General features: G+C 45.4%; 1 protein-coding gene across 9 annotated transcripts; it reads right to left on the bottom strand.

The window, feature by feature from the left end:
- Positions 1–3,532: 3,532 nt before the first annotated feature.
- Positions 3,533–12,547, bottom strand: ALKBH2 (alkB homolog 2, alpha-ketoglutarate dependent dioxygenase). Of its 9 annotated transcripts, none has more exons than XM_032959706.2 (5): positions 8,435–12,547; positions 7,987–8,209; positions 6,998–7,219; positions 4,953–5,151; positions 3,533–4,726 (listed from the first exon to the last, which is right to left on the bottom strand). In XM_032959706.2, the coding sequence occupies exons 2-5, from the start codon at positions 8,147–8,149 to the stop codon at positions 4,102–4,104; spliced, it is 1,209 nt and encodes a 402-aa protein (XP_032815597.2). In that variant the 5' UTR covers positions 8,150–8,209; positions 8,435–12,547; the 3' UTR covers positions 3,533–4,101. The 9 variants fall into 9 exon arrangements, with proteins under 9 accessions (XP_032815597.2, XP_032815590.2, XP_032815584.2 ...); XM_032959699.2 differs by having other exon boundaries at positions 7,987–8,168; XM_032959693.2 differs by having other exon boundaries at positions 11,150–12,547.
- Between the last annotated feature and the right edge of the window lie 263 nt (positions 12,548–12,810).

Below are 12,810 nucleotides of genomic sequence, written 5' to 3'. Positions count from 1 at the left end.
CTAGCAATAGAGTTGAATATTTTTTTTTCAGAGTAATGTGCTACAGGTCTCCATAAACATTGCCCATGACCATATCACACTGAATGCACCTGATGTCGTCTTATCTCAGAAACTAAGCAGCTTTTAGCCTGTTAGTGCTTGGATGCGAGACTGCCTGGGAATACCAGGTGTTGTAGGCTTGGTATTTTTGTCTCTAAGGGGTGCTATTTATACTTCAACTCACCTAATGAGTGCAACCAGACAATTTCATGTCCGTATGGTGGACTGCTTTGGGATCAATATTTCCTCCTAAAAAGACCGTTTTATTCCATTAATGCGGGCTACTGAGCATTGATCTAAGAGCGAATTGTTTAATTGTTCACTTGGGAATAAACAGCATCATCTGAAATCTACATTGAGAATTATACTAAATCAGCAGAATGAATTTGTTTGGCTTAATCTTCATATATATAAAAGGCAAAGTTGTGAATGTGTCTCTTCATAATGTTTAGCGTTCTTCCCGACATGCAACAAACTTGACATTTGCCATGTGGGTACTTTCCAGACTGTACACCATGCAAAAATTATAAAAATACTTTTATTGGTTTTTTTTGGGTGAGGGGAGCTCAATAATGCATGTATTTTTTTGCACGGCAAGTGAGCTGTGACGTCAAAACTGTCATGTGACCCGCGCATGTGGAAGCGTAATGCATTGTAGTGTGGCGGTTAGCGCGCTGCGCTACGAACCCGGCGACCCGAATTAGATTCCCGCTCACGGCCACCACCGGTGACGATTATTTGAACCGGTCCTGGGCCTCCTATAGGTCGACTCAGCCTCAAACGAGTAACTGGTGTACTGTGAACATCGCCACTGGGGGGGACAAAGGCGGCCGGGCGTGGTGCTGGCCACCCACCCCCTCGTGACATATACATTGCATCTGCCGTTCTGCCAAGATTCTCTATTTATCACTAGATTAAAATATATATTACTAGCTGTACTACCCGGATGGAGTTGTGTGACAGGCTTGTGGCGGCAGCAAAAGCATGTTTAATGACAGGAGCCAGAACATAACCATGCGTGACCCCGACCTCCACGTTGAAGGGCTCTGATTGAAATCCACTAAGCACCACTCTGGCATGCATTCCGTCATGGAACTGTTTTAGAATGCTCAGAAACTTGGGGGAGGCACCCGACGTTTGGTGAGCTGCTGCCAGATTATCTTTCGGTTGATGGTGTCATGTTTTGGTGAGGTCGATAAAAGCTATGAAGAGGTCTTTGTTTTGCTCCCGGCATTTCTCCTGCAGTTGCTTTGTCACAAAGATCATGTCAGTGGTGCTCCTGCTCTTCCTGAAGCCGACACTGGGATTCTGGGAGGATGTTTCTTGATTGGTGCTCTGCGATCTGGTAGAGCATTATTCTGACAAGGACCTTCCCGGCAACTGAGGGAGATACCTTTGCTGTTGCCGCAAGCCACTTTGTTACCCTTCTTCTTGAAGATAACTACAAATTCGCATCCTTCCATTCCTGTGGGATGGTTTCAGACAGCAAGATTGACTTGATGAGAAGGTGCAAGCGGCGATGGAGGTATCCCCCTTTCTTCAGGATCTCAGCTGGGATGACGTCGGGTCGAGCACTTTTGTTGTTTTTGAGGCCTTTGACCGCCTGGTGGACCTCAGATAACTTTAGTGGGTTGTCGAGTTCATGAATGGGTGGGATATCTAGGAGTGTCGAGGATGAGCTGGTCTGTGGGGTTGGTGTGGTTGAGGAAGTTATCAACGTGCTTCGCCCATCTCTGCGAGATATTTTGGCGGTTATTGAAAAGTGTGTTGCCATGAGCAGACCTGACCAGGGTGATGGCTTGTTTTTCAGGACCATAGATGACTTTGATGGCATCATAGAACCCTTGGGCATTGTTTGCATCCGTGAGGCTTTCGATCTCATCTGCCTTTTGGACCCACCAGGTGTCCACCATGGCACGGGGAGCATGCTGGGACTCTACTTTGGCACAGGAGAGGGTGGTTTGGAGAGTGGGGAAGTCTGGGTTGGACATGACGGGTTTGTGGGCTTGACGTTTATTCTGTAGGCGTGTGGATGTCGGCAGCATTCTCGTCAAACCAGTCTTAGCGACGCTTTTTGGTGTACTCGACTGATTCGGAGGCTGCCTCGACGATGGCTGTGGTGTTGGGGGTGGAGTCCGGGGGGGTTGGGAGGAATTTGGTGGGGAGGAGACACCGAACGTTGTTGGCGACAGCAGGGTTTTTGAGGGAATTACTGTCGAGTCTCTTATTTGGGGCCTTCCTTGGATGGCGTGGACGAATCTCAATACGGAGCTTGGCTTTAATCATACAGTGATCAGTCCAGCATTCTGCCCCACACATGGCTCAGGTCACTAGCACCTCCTTTTGGTCACACCGACAGAAGTACATCTCCCTGACTGCTGTGTGCAATAATGACAATCTAAAATGCTTTTGGCTGAAAATTGACCTCCGTCATGATCTTCGACCAGTACGACTGCATTCGAGGCTAAGCTCTTCGTACCCCTTGATCCCCTGTTGAGGTTTGACCAAGGCTTAGGTATGTCCATGTCGGTTTTTCCAGATATTTAATATACAGACGAAAACATGCATTGCTCATACTCTCCCTACCTGCTTTATGGTTCTTTCATATCTGCCGAGTACTAGTCTATTTTTCCGAGTTAACTTCCCCCCCCCCCGCATCCCCAGCCCTCTCGGCCTCCCACTTCCCCCCCCCCCCCAGCCTCACGTCAAAACCATCATGTTACCATACATAGCAAGTGTTACCAAAAATATTTCCAAGATCTTAAACAAACACAAGATCCAGGTCCGATTCAATACAGTACACAAAATCTGTGATCTAATCCCATCTGTGACGGATGTCATTCCTGACATGCAACATCCTGGAGTTTACAAACTGAGTTGTACCTGCGGTAGCAGTTACATCGTGGAAACGAAACGACATGTCTCGGACCGTGTCCGCGAACACAAGGCAGATCTGAAACACGGCGGAACCAATACCTCTGCTGTAGCTGACCATTGTTATAACGCTGTGGGCTCGCATGATATTGTTTTTCCTGAGACCAAGGTACTCTGCAAACCTTCAGGCTACTATCAAAGATTTGTTCATGAAGCCATCCAGATATATAAACAGACATAACTTCTATCGAGAAGATGGATACAAATGTAGCAATCATTGGAAGGATGCTATTAACCAGGTAAAACCCTAATTGCTTTATGGTTGTTGTCTATTTTTCCGAGTTAACCCCCCCCCCCCGCATCAGCCTCCCACTTCTAGCCCCGCCCACTCCCCCTCCCCCCAACCTCACGTCCCTCCTAGCATGCATCCACGCAGTGCTCCCCTCCCCCTACCCCACATTCCCCCCCTCTCTCTCCCACCTTGCCCCTCCCCCTTTTTTATCTATATAACCTCTCTCTCTCCCACTTCAGCAAAAACAAATCTTGCTGTGGTTTTTCCCACCTGATGATTGCTTGTGTTGCAATCGAAATGTCGTGATTTATTGTTTTATTAAGTTTGTTTTCTGTGTGTCTGTGTTGTCTCTCTAGTAATTCCTGCAGTCACGAAAGCTCCAAATCTCTCATTGACATGCTAATTTCTCTACCTCCCCCCCCCCTCTCTATTTAAGGCCTCGACACAAAGGCGTTGTTTCTCTGTGTGCCTATGTGTGTGTCTCTATCTGTCTTGTCTCTCTCTGCTTATGCGTCTATGTGTCTCCGTGTCTGTGTTTTTTTGTCTCTCTCAAATTTAGCAACCTTTGAAAGAACGTAATCAACCAGGTAGGGTGTTGACTGTTATGTTAGCCGACTATCTGTGTTGTATTGCATTATATTTCTAAGTTGACTAGGTTTGTTTTTCTCATTCATTTGTACCTGATGACGATTGCTTGTGTTGCAATCGAAACATCGTATTCTATTATTTAATTTATTTTCTTTCTACGTGACTTTACCAAAAGAACCAAAAAGTAAAAAGCATATTATATTTTTATTTGGTTAATAATTATCTAAAGTGATGCTTGTGATTATTTTTGTTGACATATCGGTGAACGCGGTACCACGGAAACACGGCAGTATCCTGGTAATGTGTCTTCACACTCCTGTGTGGATGAGGCGGAATGTAAGGTTAACACGTATGCTTTTATCTCTGCGTCGTGGAGGGAGTGCATGACACCACACCTCGTTTGTCGGCCATTTCATTACCAGGACACTGCCATGTTCCAGCGGCATCACCAGCCTGTCTCCTGACACGGTGATGGCGATGTCGTTTGCACATCTTTCAATTGTGCATTTCAACTTGCTGGCAGATGACTGACACGTTGAAAGCATTTTGCTTGTTACGGAGTCATTCTCAAAGGCGCCGCTGCGATTGCCACTCCAGTTGTCAAGTTTTGGCAACTTTGAATGGATCATACCGCTCATTTCACACATTTGCTCAGTATCCTGATCACTGCCACCATTGTGAACAGTGCGACTGCTCCAAGTGCCAGATGATGACAAATCCTCCGTGCTGCTTTCACTGCCTCCGCTCGCATCACGACAACAGCCGCGGCTCTCCCGTGGTTCCGCATTCACCGATCGCCTGCCTCCGCGCGGCCGACGTCGGAAGCAGAAGTCCCTGCATGCGCCCAGCGACACGGACGCAATGGCCGAGCCACGGACGAGGTCCTTTTCATCGTCGCGGTGTTCCCCCATGTGGTCTCTTCCATCACGGTACCTAACAGCATCAGCACCGCTCATATGAATACTTTACAATACATTATAACAGCATCACAAATGCATATTCCAGTTTTATACCGATAGAGCTATCGGCAGTGGTGGAAATGGGATGTCATACGACGTAATGCCATACTGACAAATAAACAGCCTAAGAATCGACCTTACTCCACAGGCTGTCATCAATTAGATTAAAATAAAAATGTTAAACTACAACTGCGGCAAACCTGTTGACAAGAACAAAGTTGTAGGGTTGCTCAGTGAGGCTCTCAATGTGCTCTCGGATCTCCTTCAGCACTGGGCACCAGGGCCGGGCTAGAAGCGTTGACCCAGAGTAGCGGTACGTGACTCCGGGGTCCCCGTAAGCGGATTGCTGACGCGGGAGTGCGTGCCACGCTCCAAATACACGCACCCGCGCGTCCTCATCTACACACACACACACACGTCTCATTGATACATCCATGCACATATGGATGTTGTTTTAATATACACACACGGACCCGCGCATATTACACGATCGTGTACAATGGTTAATCTTCAGGAGGGACAGTGCATTCCGTTATGAACGGATAAACGGACGGAGAGATCGAATGTATAAACGCTTTTTACCTCGGTTGAAAAGCATTCATAAGTGAAACAATCTGCTGCGCATATGCAGCTGCACCAGTGGCTGATTCATTCATATTTAATCGAGTGCTTTCTGTGCTGCTGGGAATAAAATCAAAGGCTCCCTGTCCATAAACAATCATCGGGTTGTGCTCATCTGAATTTGTGTTCTCGAGCCAACGGTGGAAATGTTTGGTTTAACACGTAGGTTTTCGCGACCAATATCATCCATAATATAGGTTTTTTTTGGGTTAGATGACGTAAATGTAAATGTGTCGTTAAACCCGCCACCACCTGACATGCCAATTAATGAGGTTTAATCACTCATTGTTTTTTTTTGGTAAAGTCACGTATGTAGAAATACAATAAAATTATATTAATACAAAAAACAATCACGACGTTTCGATCACAACACAAGTAAATACAACAAAAAGATGAGAGACGAGAATTCAACAAACCTGAAAAAACATTGTGAAGCACATCCAGTCAGGCCAAGAACACAGACACTTCCTGGCGGACCACGAATTTCAGAAGAGTGTTAAATTTCGTGTTCAACCTTTGGATTGCACATACCAGCATAGATAGAATTAAAAATACGAGGTACACGGTCAGTAGAAATACATATACAAGTCCACCAAGAGGTAAGGAGGGAGGAAAGGCGGACAGGGAGGCCTATGCAGCTGCACTTATTCAGTCACGAAAGCTTTAATACTTTATTATCACACTTCTACGGGGAAGTTACCATTGTAATTATGTGCAAGATGTGCCATTTTTTGAGCTGCCGTTTTGTATTTACAAGAGGTGGTCCTTTTTTGAGCTGCCCCCTCTCTCTCTCTCTGCCTCCCTGTCCATCTTTCCTCCCTCCTTACCTCTTGGTGGACTTGTATCTGTATTTCTACTGACCGTTGTACCTCGTATTTTTCATTCTATCTATGCTGGTATGTGCAATCCAAAGGTTGAACACGAAATTTAACACTCTTCTGAAATGCGTGGTCCGCCAGGAAGTGTCTGTGTTCTTGGCCTGACTGGATGTGCTTCACATAATGTTTTTTCAGGTTTGTTGAATTCTCGTCTCTCATCTTTTTGTTGTATTTACCTCCGTGATTTGTTCTTGACACCTGATGAAGATTGCTTGCGTTGTGATCGAAACGTCGTGATTGTTTTTTGTTTTAATATAATTTTATTGTATTTCTACATACGTGACTTTACCGAAAAAACCAATGAGTAATTTTATGCAGTCACGAAAGCTTTAATACTTTATTAGGTTTAATCACGTAAACAGATGATGCCAATTCGTTATTAGTACAGCACACCGGTGTGTTGGAGAGCAAATCCACAACATTTACAATCCGAGTACAACGTTTCGCCAGTAATTACAACTAACATCATCAGGCGGATAAATCTGGCTGGCCGCCTGATGCTAGTTGTAATTACTGCTGTACTAGTAACGAATTGGCATGTTCTGTTTATGTGACAAATCTTACTAATTGGCTGTTGGCGGGTTTAGCGACATTTATATTTACATGACCTAACCCAAAAAAACATATATTATAGTGGAAATGTTCACATTATTATGGCAAGAAATATATTTTCAGTGTTTCAGCTATCACATAAGGTCTGCAGTCCACAGACACGCATTAACCTATTCAGAAACCCACAGCAGTACCTGCCATGTACTCAATTTGCTTTTCACACTCCTCCAAGAGCCTCTCGGCCTCAGCTCTTCGGAAGGCCCGGGTGTAGTCACAAGCCAGCCCATCACCTCGGATGCGAATCGCTGACCCAGACTCCGCGAATAAGAGTAACTCTGGATCCAATCTCACTTTGTTTCGCTCAAACTTCATGCCTGCCAAGGGCTGACTGTCCATGTCACCACCGCCAACACATCCTGCACAAAAAATTATACAAATTGTGCTTTAAATTTGAATGTACACATCGTCATTAGCTATTGCTGGATGTAGACTTCCCCAAGTTGCTGCCAACTCCCATGATCCTGCGATATAATAATCCACTGAGCACATGTACAAGACCTGAATATCATTGTTTCACCTTGTTTGTGGGCATCTTCTCGAAAAGATTCCATTCCTTGGCTGCCAATGTTATTATTCATGATCATTGGCCAATCACCCTTCTCAAATTATGTCCTGCCCAAGCTCACTTGTTTTTTGTTAAGAATGTCAATGACGTCATTAACCTGTGTATGTTCTATTTCACAATGCAATTCCAAGCATGCATCTCTACATGAGACTGGATAGTGTTTGGATAGGTAATCTCCATGCATAGCAAGCATTGTAATTTGCGGGGCTATGTTGTGGGCAGTGCAATTGTTCTAATGCACTTCTATGCTTCCATGTCAATGTTACCCACCTCACCAACCCGCACTGACCAGCGTGGTGAAGTATGGTCAAATAGCCCTCATGGTGTGTATCGAAGAAACAGTGCTGTATGTGTACATCCCAAATGATGACCATGCAGCCCAGTAGTCGATAATAACCTGACGTGCATGGTATTAACCCACCCAAGTGCTTTGCAGGCTCTTGGCAGCTTAGCTTCCGAGATATAATGAGCTTTCGGATGACTTGGTTATAAGCATCATGACCATAACTGTAAGCCGAGAGGATGAGGAGCAATAAATATGCAGTGAGGAGTTGTCACCATGAGATTGGCGATGCTTTCCAGCCTTCCCATCCACTGGGGAGTCTTGAGGACGTGGACTGTGAAGCCCACTCCCACTCGAGGCTTGAACTTTTGCTGAAACTCCCGCGGCAGACCGAGTCTCATGTCTCTTCGCAGACCCAAAATAAGGGCTGTGCATCATCTTTTCACCTTTCGTGGAACTGGGATACAGCAGATATGGATTTGGAAGTGATGAGATCACCTCCAATGGTAGAGACAATTTTTTTTAAACCATGTGTATTGACCCTCGTAATTTTCTAAAGTACACAATAAGCCACCTTCACTTATCTATATAAACTTAGTGTCTTGTTATACACCCCTTCAGCCACGCGTCTTTATGAATGCATAATTAATTAACATTGTTTCAACATTTATTTTTTTACGTGGAGGGACCGATATGGGGAGTAGGAATAGTCTGCTTATTTACCTTGGACCTTGTCAGATGCTGTGGGGCAGGATAGCTTTGACCTGAGGGTCGATTAGGACTTCCACATTTGTGCAGCGCGACACAAACACACAGCTCGCATGCAAAAATTGGAAAGGCAGTGCGATTACTGACAGGTCAAAAATAATCCCCTCTAGTGCCCGAAACGTGTGGCTAAGGGCAGTGGCGTCACTAGGGTTGGTGTCACCCAGTGCAGTAACTCATGGCAATAGTAGTGACATAAACAACTAGAAAATTTTAAATTATACCTTTAAATTACAATATTTCCTTTAATTACTACGTAATTCTCAAAAAAGTTATTGATATAGGTTCACAACAGAGACGTGCAGTCAGGGGAGGTAGGGCAGGTAGAGCCTCACCTGTCATACTCCAATCAAAATAGCTGTTACGAAAAGAAAAAAGAATATAAAATAAATAAATGCCCACTGACCTGTGTTATAAATGTCATTTCTGTACAATTCCAATAATTTTTATAGTCAAAATCGCCAAATTTGCGGAGCTCCGCTACAAATACAGAAAGAGACGAAAGGTGAGGCAGCGACGAGCTCAGCCTCCCCTCTGATTACGCAACCCCTCAGTAACTGGGTGGAGCGCGGGCAATAAGCGCGTGCCTGTTACTATCTCAGTATGTCACCAATGTAATGTTTGTAGACCCCTTCATTTCATGTTCTCGTCTTCCATACTCCAGGTAACTTATTTCACGTATGTGTATAAAGATGTTTAGGCTCGCTGGTCTCGTCATGAAACTGCAATGAAAAAGCACCAGGGGAGGCAGCTATCACATCTGCCTCACGGAGGGGGATGTGTCTAACACGCCCCCCACAGTGAGGACACGCCCCCCTCAGTGAGGTCACGCCCTCCTCAGTGAGGACACGCCCCCCTCAGTGGGGGTCTTGAAGCGTCACCGTAGTTGGGTAATAACAGCTCTGACCGGAGCGCATTAGAAGGTTAAAAAAGAAATGAGCATAGAGTTTTAGCCTTGTAGGTATATTGTACATGTAGGCTGGGATTACGAAACATATTTTTGTTATAATTAACTACAGGGATATTTTAATTAAAAAATTCTGCTCAAACACCGCACAAAAATTGTATTGCCATCTTGGTGTCACCCCCTCTGATGGTGTCACCCGGTGCGGCTCGCACCCCCCCCCCCCCGAGTCACGCCACTGGCTCAGGGTGCTTACACTTTACATCTCGGAAGCCAAGCAGTCCTGCATAGCGGCTATGGGTGGCCACCGCACAGCAGCAGGCGTTAGAGGCAGCTGTGTGGAGCTACGCGGTAGGGAACACTGGGCAATGCAGCATCAATTGTTGTACTGTACTTGTTTGCTCCCACATCCCACCGCTTTGGCATTAACATTCCTCCTAGAAAACACTGGTGGCAACCATCAACTGTGTCAGAGGATGAATAGGTTGAAGCGCACGTCTCCTTCATAAATGGAAAGTTAACAAGCCAAAGGAGTGATTGCGATGATGCAAACAGAATCGTAAGCCACATGAGGTCTGCGCTCCTTCAACGGGCGAACAGCAAAACGACACGAACCCTAGTCTCGTGAAGCCCTCTCGTCATGGCCAGCAGCTGGCCTGAAGAACACATTGCTGCTCCCACAACGCGCAGGAACGGGATGCCCCCCCCCCACCACCACCTTTGTCTTCACCAACCCGCACTGACCAGTTCAGTTCAGTTTATTTATTTTGGTATAGCCCTGTGAGCCATTCGGCTCTTGAATTGGGTGCAACCACAACAAAAAAAACACGAACAAGAAAAACATCTTAAAGTCTCTATGTGACTGTGCAAACAGAAAATCCATGAAAAAAACAGCTAAATATTCCTGAAAAAAGCACCGTACACCAACGCTGTGTGCAAAAAATCCCAGTGGGATGCAAGTCAAACAACCACAACAGCCACACGAAAACTTAGATTAAGGCCATCAGTCTAACTCCGTACTACAACAAAAGAAACATGTCCATACCAAAAAACGTTTTCGAAATCACCAAAAAATAAAGCCATAATTGCAACGTAACAGTGATCATAGGGACTGTGACCGAATTTTTACAATAAACTACATAAATAACATGTAACACCAAATCCTAGAGCCATAGCTGGCTGCATGAGTTACTCCACAACAATAAGCATCAGTCGGAGTATCAAATTTTTCAATGCACCTTTAAGATCAGCACGCTAAATCAAAATACAGATATCAGGCGTGGTTGCAGCTGGTTTGTTTACTTCTCATTGAGATCTCGCCCGGTTGAACAAAACCTCAACTTGAAAGCGTTCACTTGCCCAGCGTGGTGAAGTATGGTCAAATAACCCCCCCCCCCCCACGACTCTCAAGGGCTGTGGGGAGGCCCTCGTCCAGCAGTGACTGGACAACAGCGCTGCACGTGCACGAACCTCCACGACGCTTGTGCCAGGCTAGGTGCACACTGATGCCCTCACATGAGAAACGCGGATTCCCCCAGGGGACCTTCAAAACAGACTGTTGGGGCCAGGGCTGTTAGCGAGCACCTATTAATAATGCTTTTTTTTTAGAAATTAAAACAAAAGTAATTCTCATTAGGCCCCCATGGTGCAGTTTCCAGCTCTTATTATCCAATCTCTCTGGCATCTCTATTCATGTGCTATGAAGAAGTGCCGTTGTCCGAAACGTCGTCCATTACATGCTTTTTGTTGCCGATGGCACGGAGCGTTACCAAAAACGGAGGGTGGAGCGCAGTCCACCGTTGTACTGCACTTGTTTGCTCCCCGCCTCCACCAACCAGCACGGACAATCGGTGGCGAAGTACGGCGAAGCGGCACAGTCCCACTCACTCAGTGTGTCCGGGTTTCAGGCGAGAGCAGCAGCAGCAGCAGCGGCCTGGACGCCGCTACCACCATGGACCCCGCCACGCTGCACTGGGGGGAGCGCGGCAGCAGTAAGGGGAAGTGGCCTAAGCGAGGAGGCGTGGCCTAAGCGAGGGGTGCGGCCTAAGTGAGGAGGCGTGGCATAAGTGAGGGGGGCGTGAAATTTTGATTTAAAGCTTTCGTGACTGCAGTAATTCATATTCTTAGCTCTTTCGGTAAAGTCACGTTGAAGGGAAACAATGGTCGAGACGTCGTGAGAATTTTTATTGTTTTATATATATTTTATTATTTTATTGTTTCCCTTCAACGTGACTTTACCGAAAGAGCTAAGAATATGAGGGGGGCGTGGTTTAAGCGAGGAAGGGTCGACACGCCACGCAGGCGTGGGGTGAAATGGTCCATCCATGCCCTTTGGCAGAGCCAAGTGGGAATTCCACATTCCCGTGGCAGGCAGGGGTCCTGACATCCATACTGTTGACTTCGCAAATGTGGCTACTCAGTTAATCGACAATCAATTGTTAAAGGGGCATTCAATGAGTTTGTTTTTCTCTTACCAAATGTGTTCGTATTTTAGGAGGAATCTAAAACGTGAATTCTAGTCTTCAACGAAGTAGCCTGTCCAGGGCGCAGAGGCTTGAGTTCCTCGTAGACCTGAGCAGCTCTCATCCTTGATTGGGTTACCCATACCAAACGAGTGTGTAATTGCGCTACTTTTATTTTGTATGCGGAGGGAGAGATACCCCAATGAGACATTTGGTCTGCTGATTTATTTTATACATTTAGGAATACAGCAAACTTCATGTCTTTATTTAAAAGCCATGAAGAAAAAAACTGTTGCAGTGTCCTTTGTTCACAAGCTGAAACAAAATAACACTGTATTCTTAGTTCTTTCGGTAAAGTCACGTTGAAGGGAAACAATAAAATAATAAAATATATATAAAACAATAAAAATTCTCACGACGTTTCGACCATAACACAAACGGTCGTCTTCAGGTGTGTCGGTTTCAGGTGTCGGTTTGCATACATTTATTTATTTTTATGCAAACCGACACACCTGAAGACGACCGTTTGTGTTATGGTCGAAACGTCGTGCGAATTTTTATTGTTTTATATATATTTTATTATTTTATTGTTTCCCTTCAACGTGACTTTACCGAAAGAACTAAGAATATGAATTACTGCAGTCACGAAAGCTTTAAATAAAAAAAATAACACTACTATGGGTCTAAGTATTTTATTCCGACATTAGCAGTGACTTGGTATAAATTAGTGGCGTGCAGTTTTTTTGTTATTCAATTTCCAACGTAACAGACCGTGAAAATTACTATACACATTTCACATGATGCGCCCGATCTCATCATCACAGAGGCAAAGCAGGCTTGAGTCTCGATAGGGCTGGGATGGGCGACCACCACACACAAAGGGGCTGTCATAAGTCTGCGGGTCTGTAGCGTGTAAGTGGAATAATGGACAGGAAAATCCATTGTACTGCACTTCTATGCTCCCACGG

This window comes from Petromyzon marinus, chromosome 23 (assembly GCF_048934315.1).
Source record: "Petromyzon marinus isolate PM22_M1 ecotype Great Lakes invasive population chromosome 23, UKy_Petmar_22M1.pri1.0, whole genome shotgun sequence".
Lineage (NCBI taxonomy): Eukaryota > Metazoa > Chordata > Hyperoartia > Petromyzontiformes > Petromyzontidae > Petromyzon > Petromyzon marinus.
The sequence above is the reverse complement of the archived record's forward strand: the minus strand, read 5'-3'. Positions and strand labels throughout refer to the sequence as shown.

Coding starts and splice junctions, on each gene's coding strand:
- ALKBH2 (XM_032959706.2), bottom strand. CDS start 8,149: ATGATGCACAGCCCTTATTTTGGGTCTGCGAAGAGACATGAGACTCGG. Junction 7,220..7,986: donor AAAGCATCGCCAATCTCATG/GTGACAACTCCT, acceptor TTTTTTGTGCAG/GATGTGTTGGCGGTGGTGAC. Junction 5,152..6,997: donor GCAAATTGAGTACATGGCAG/GTACTGCTGTGG, acceptor GTGTGTGTGTAG/ATGAGGACGCGCGGGTGCGT.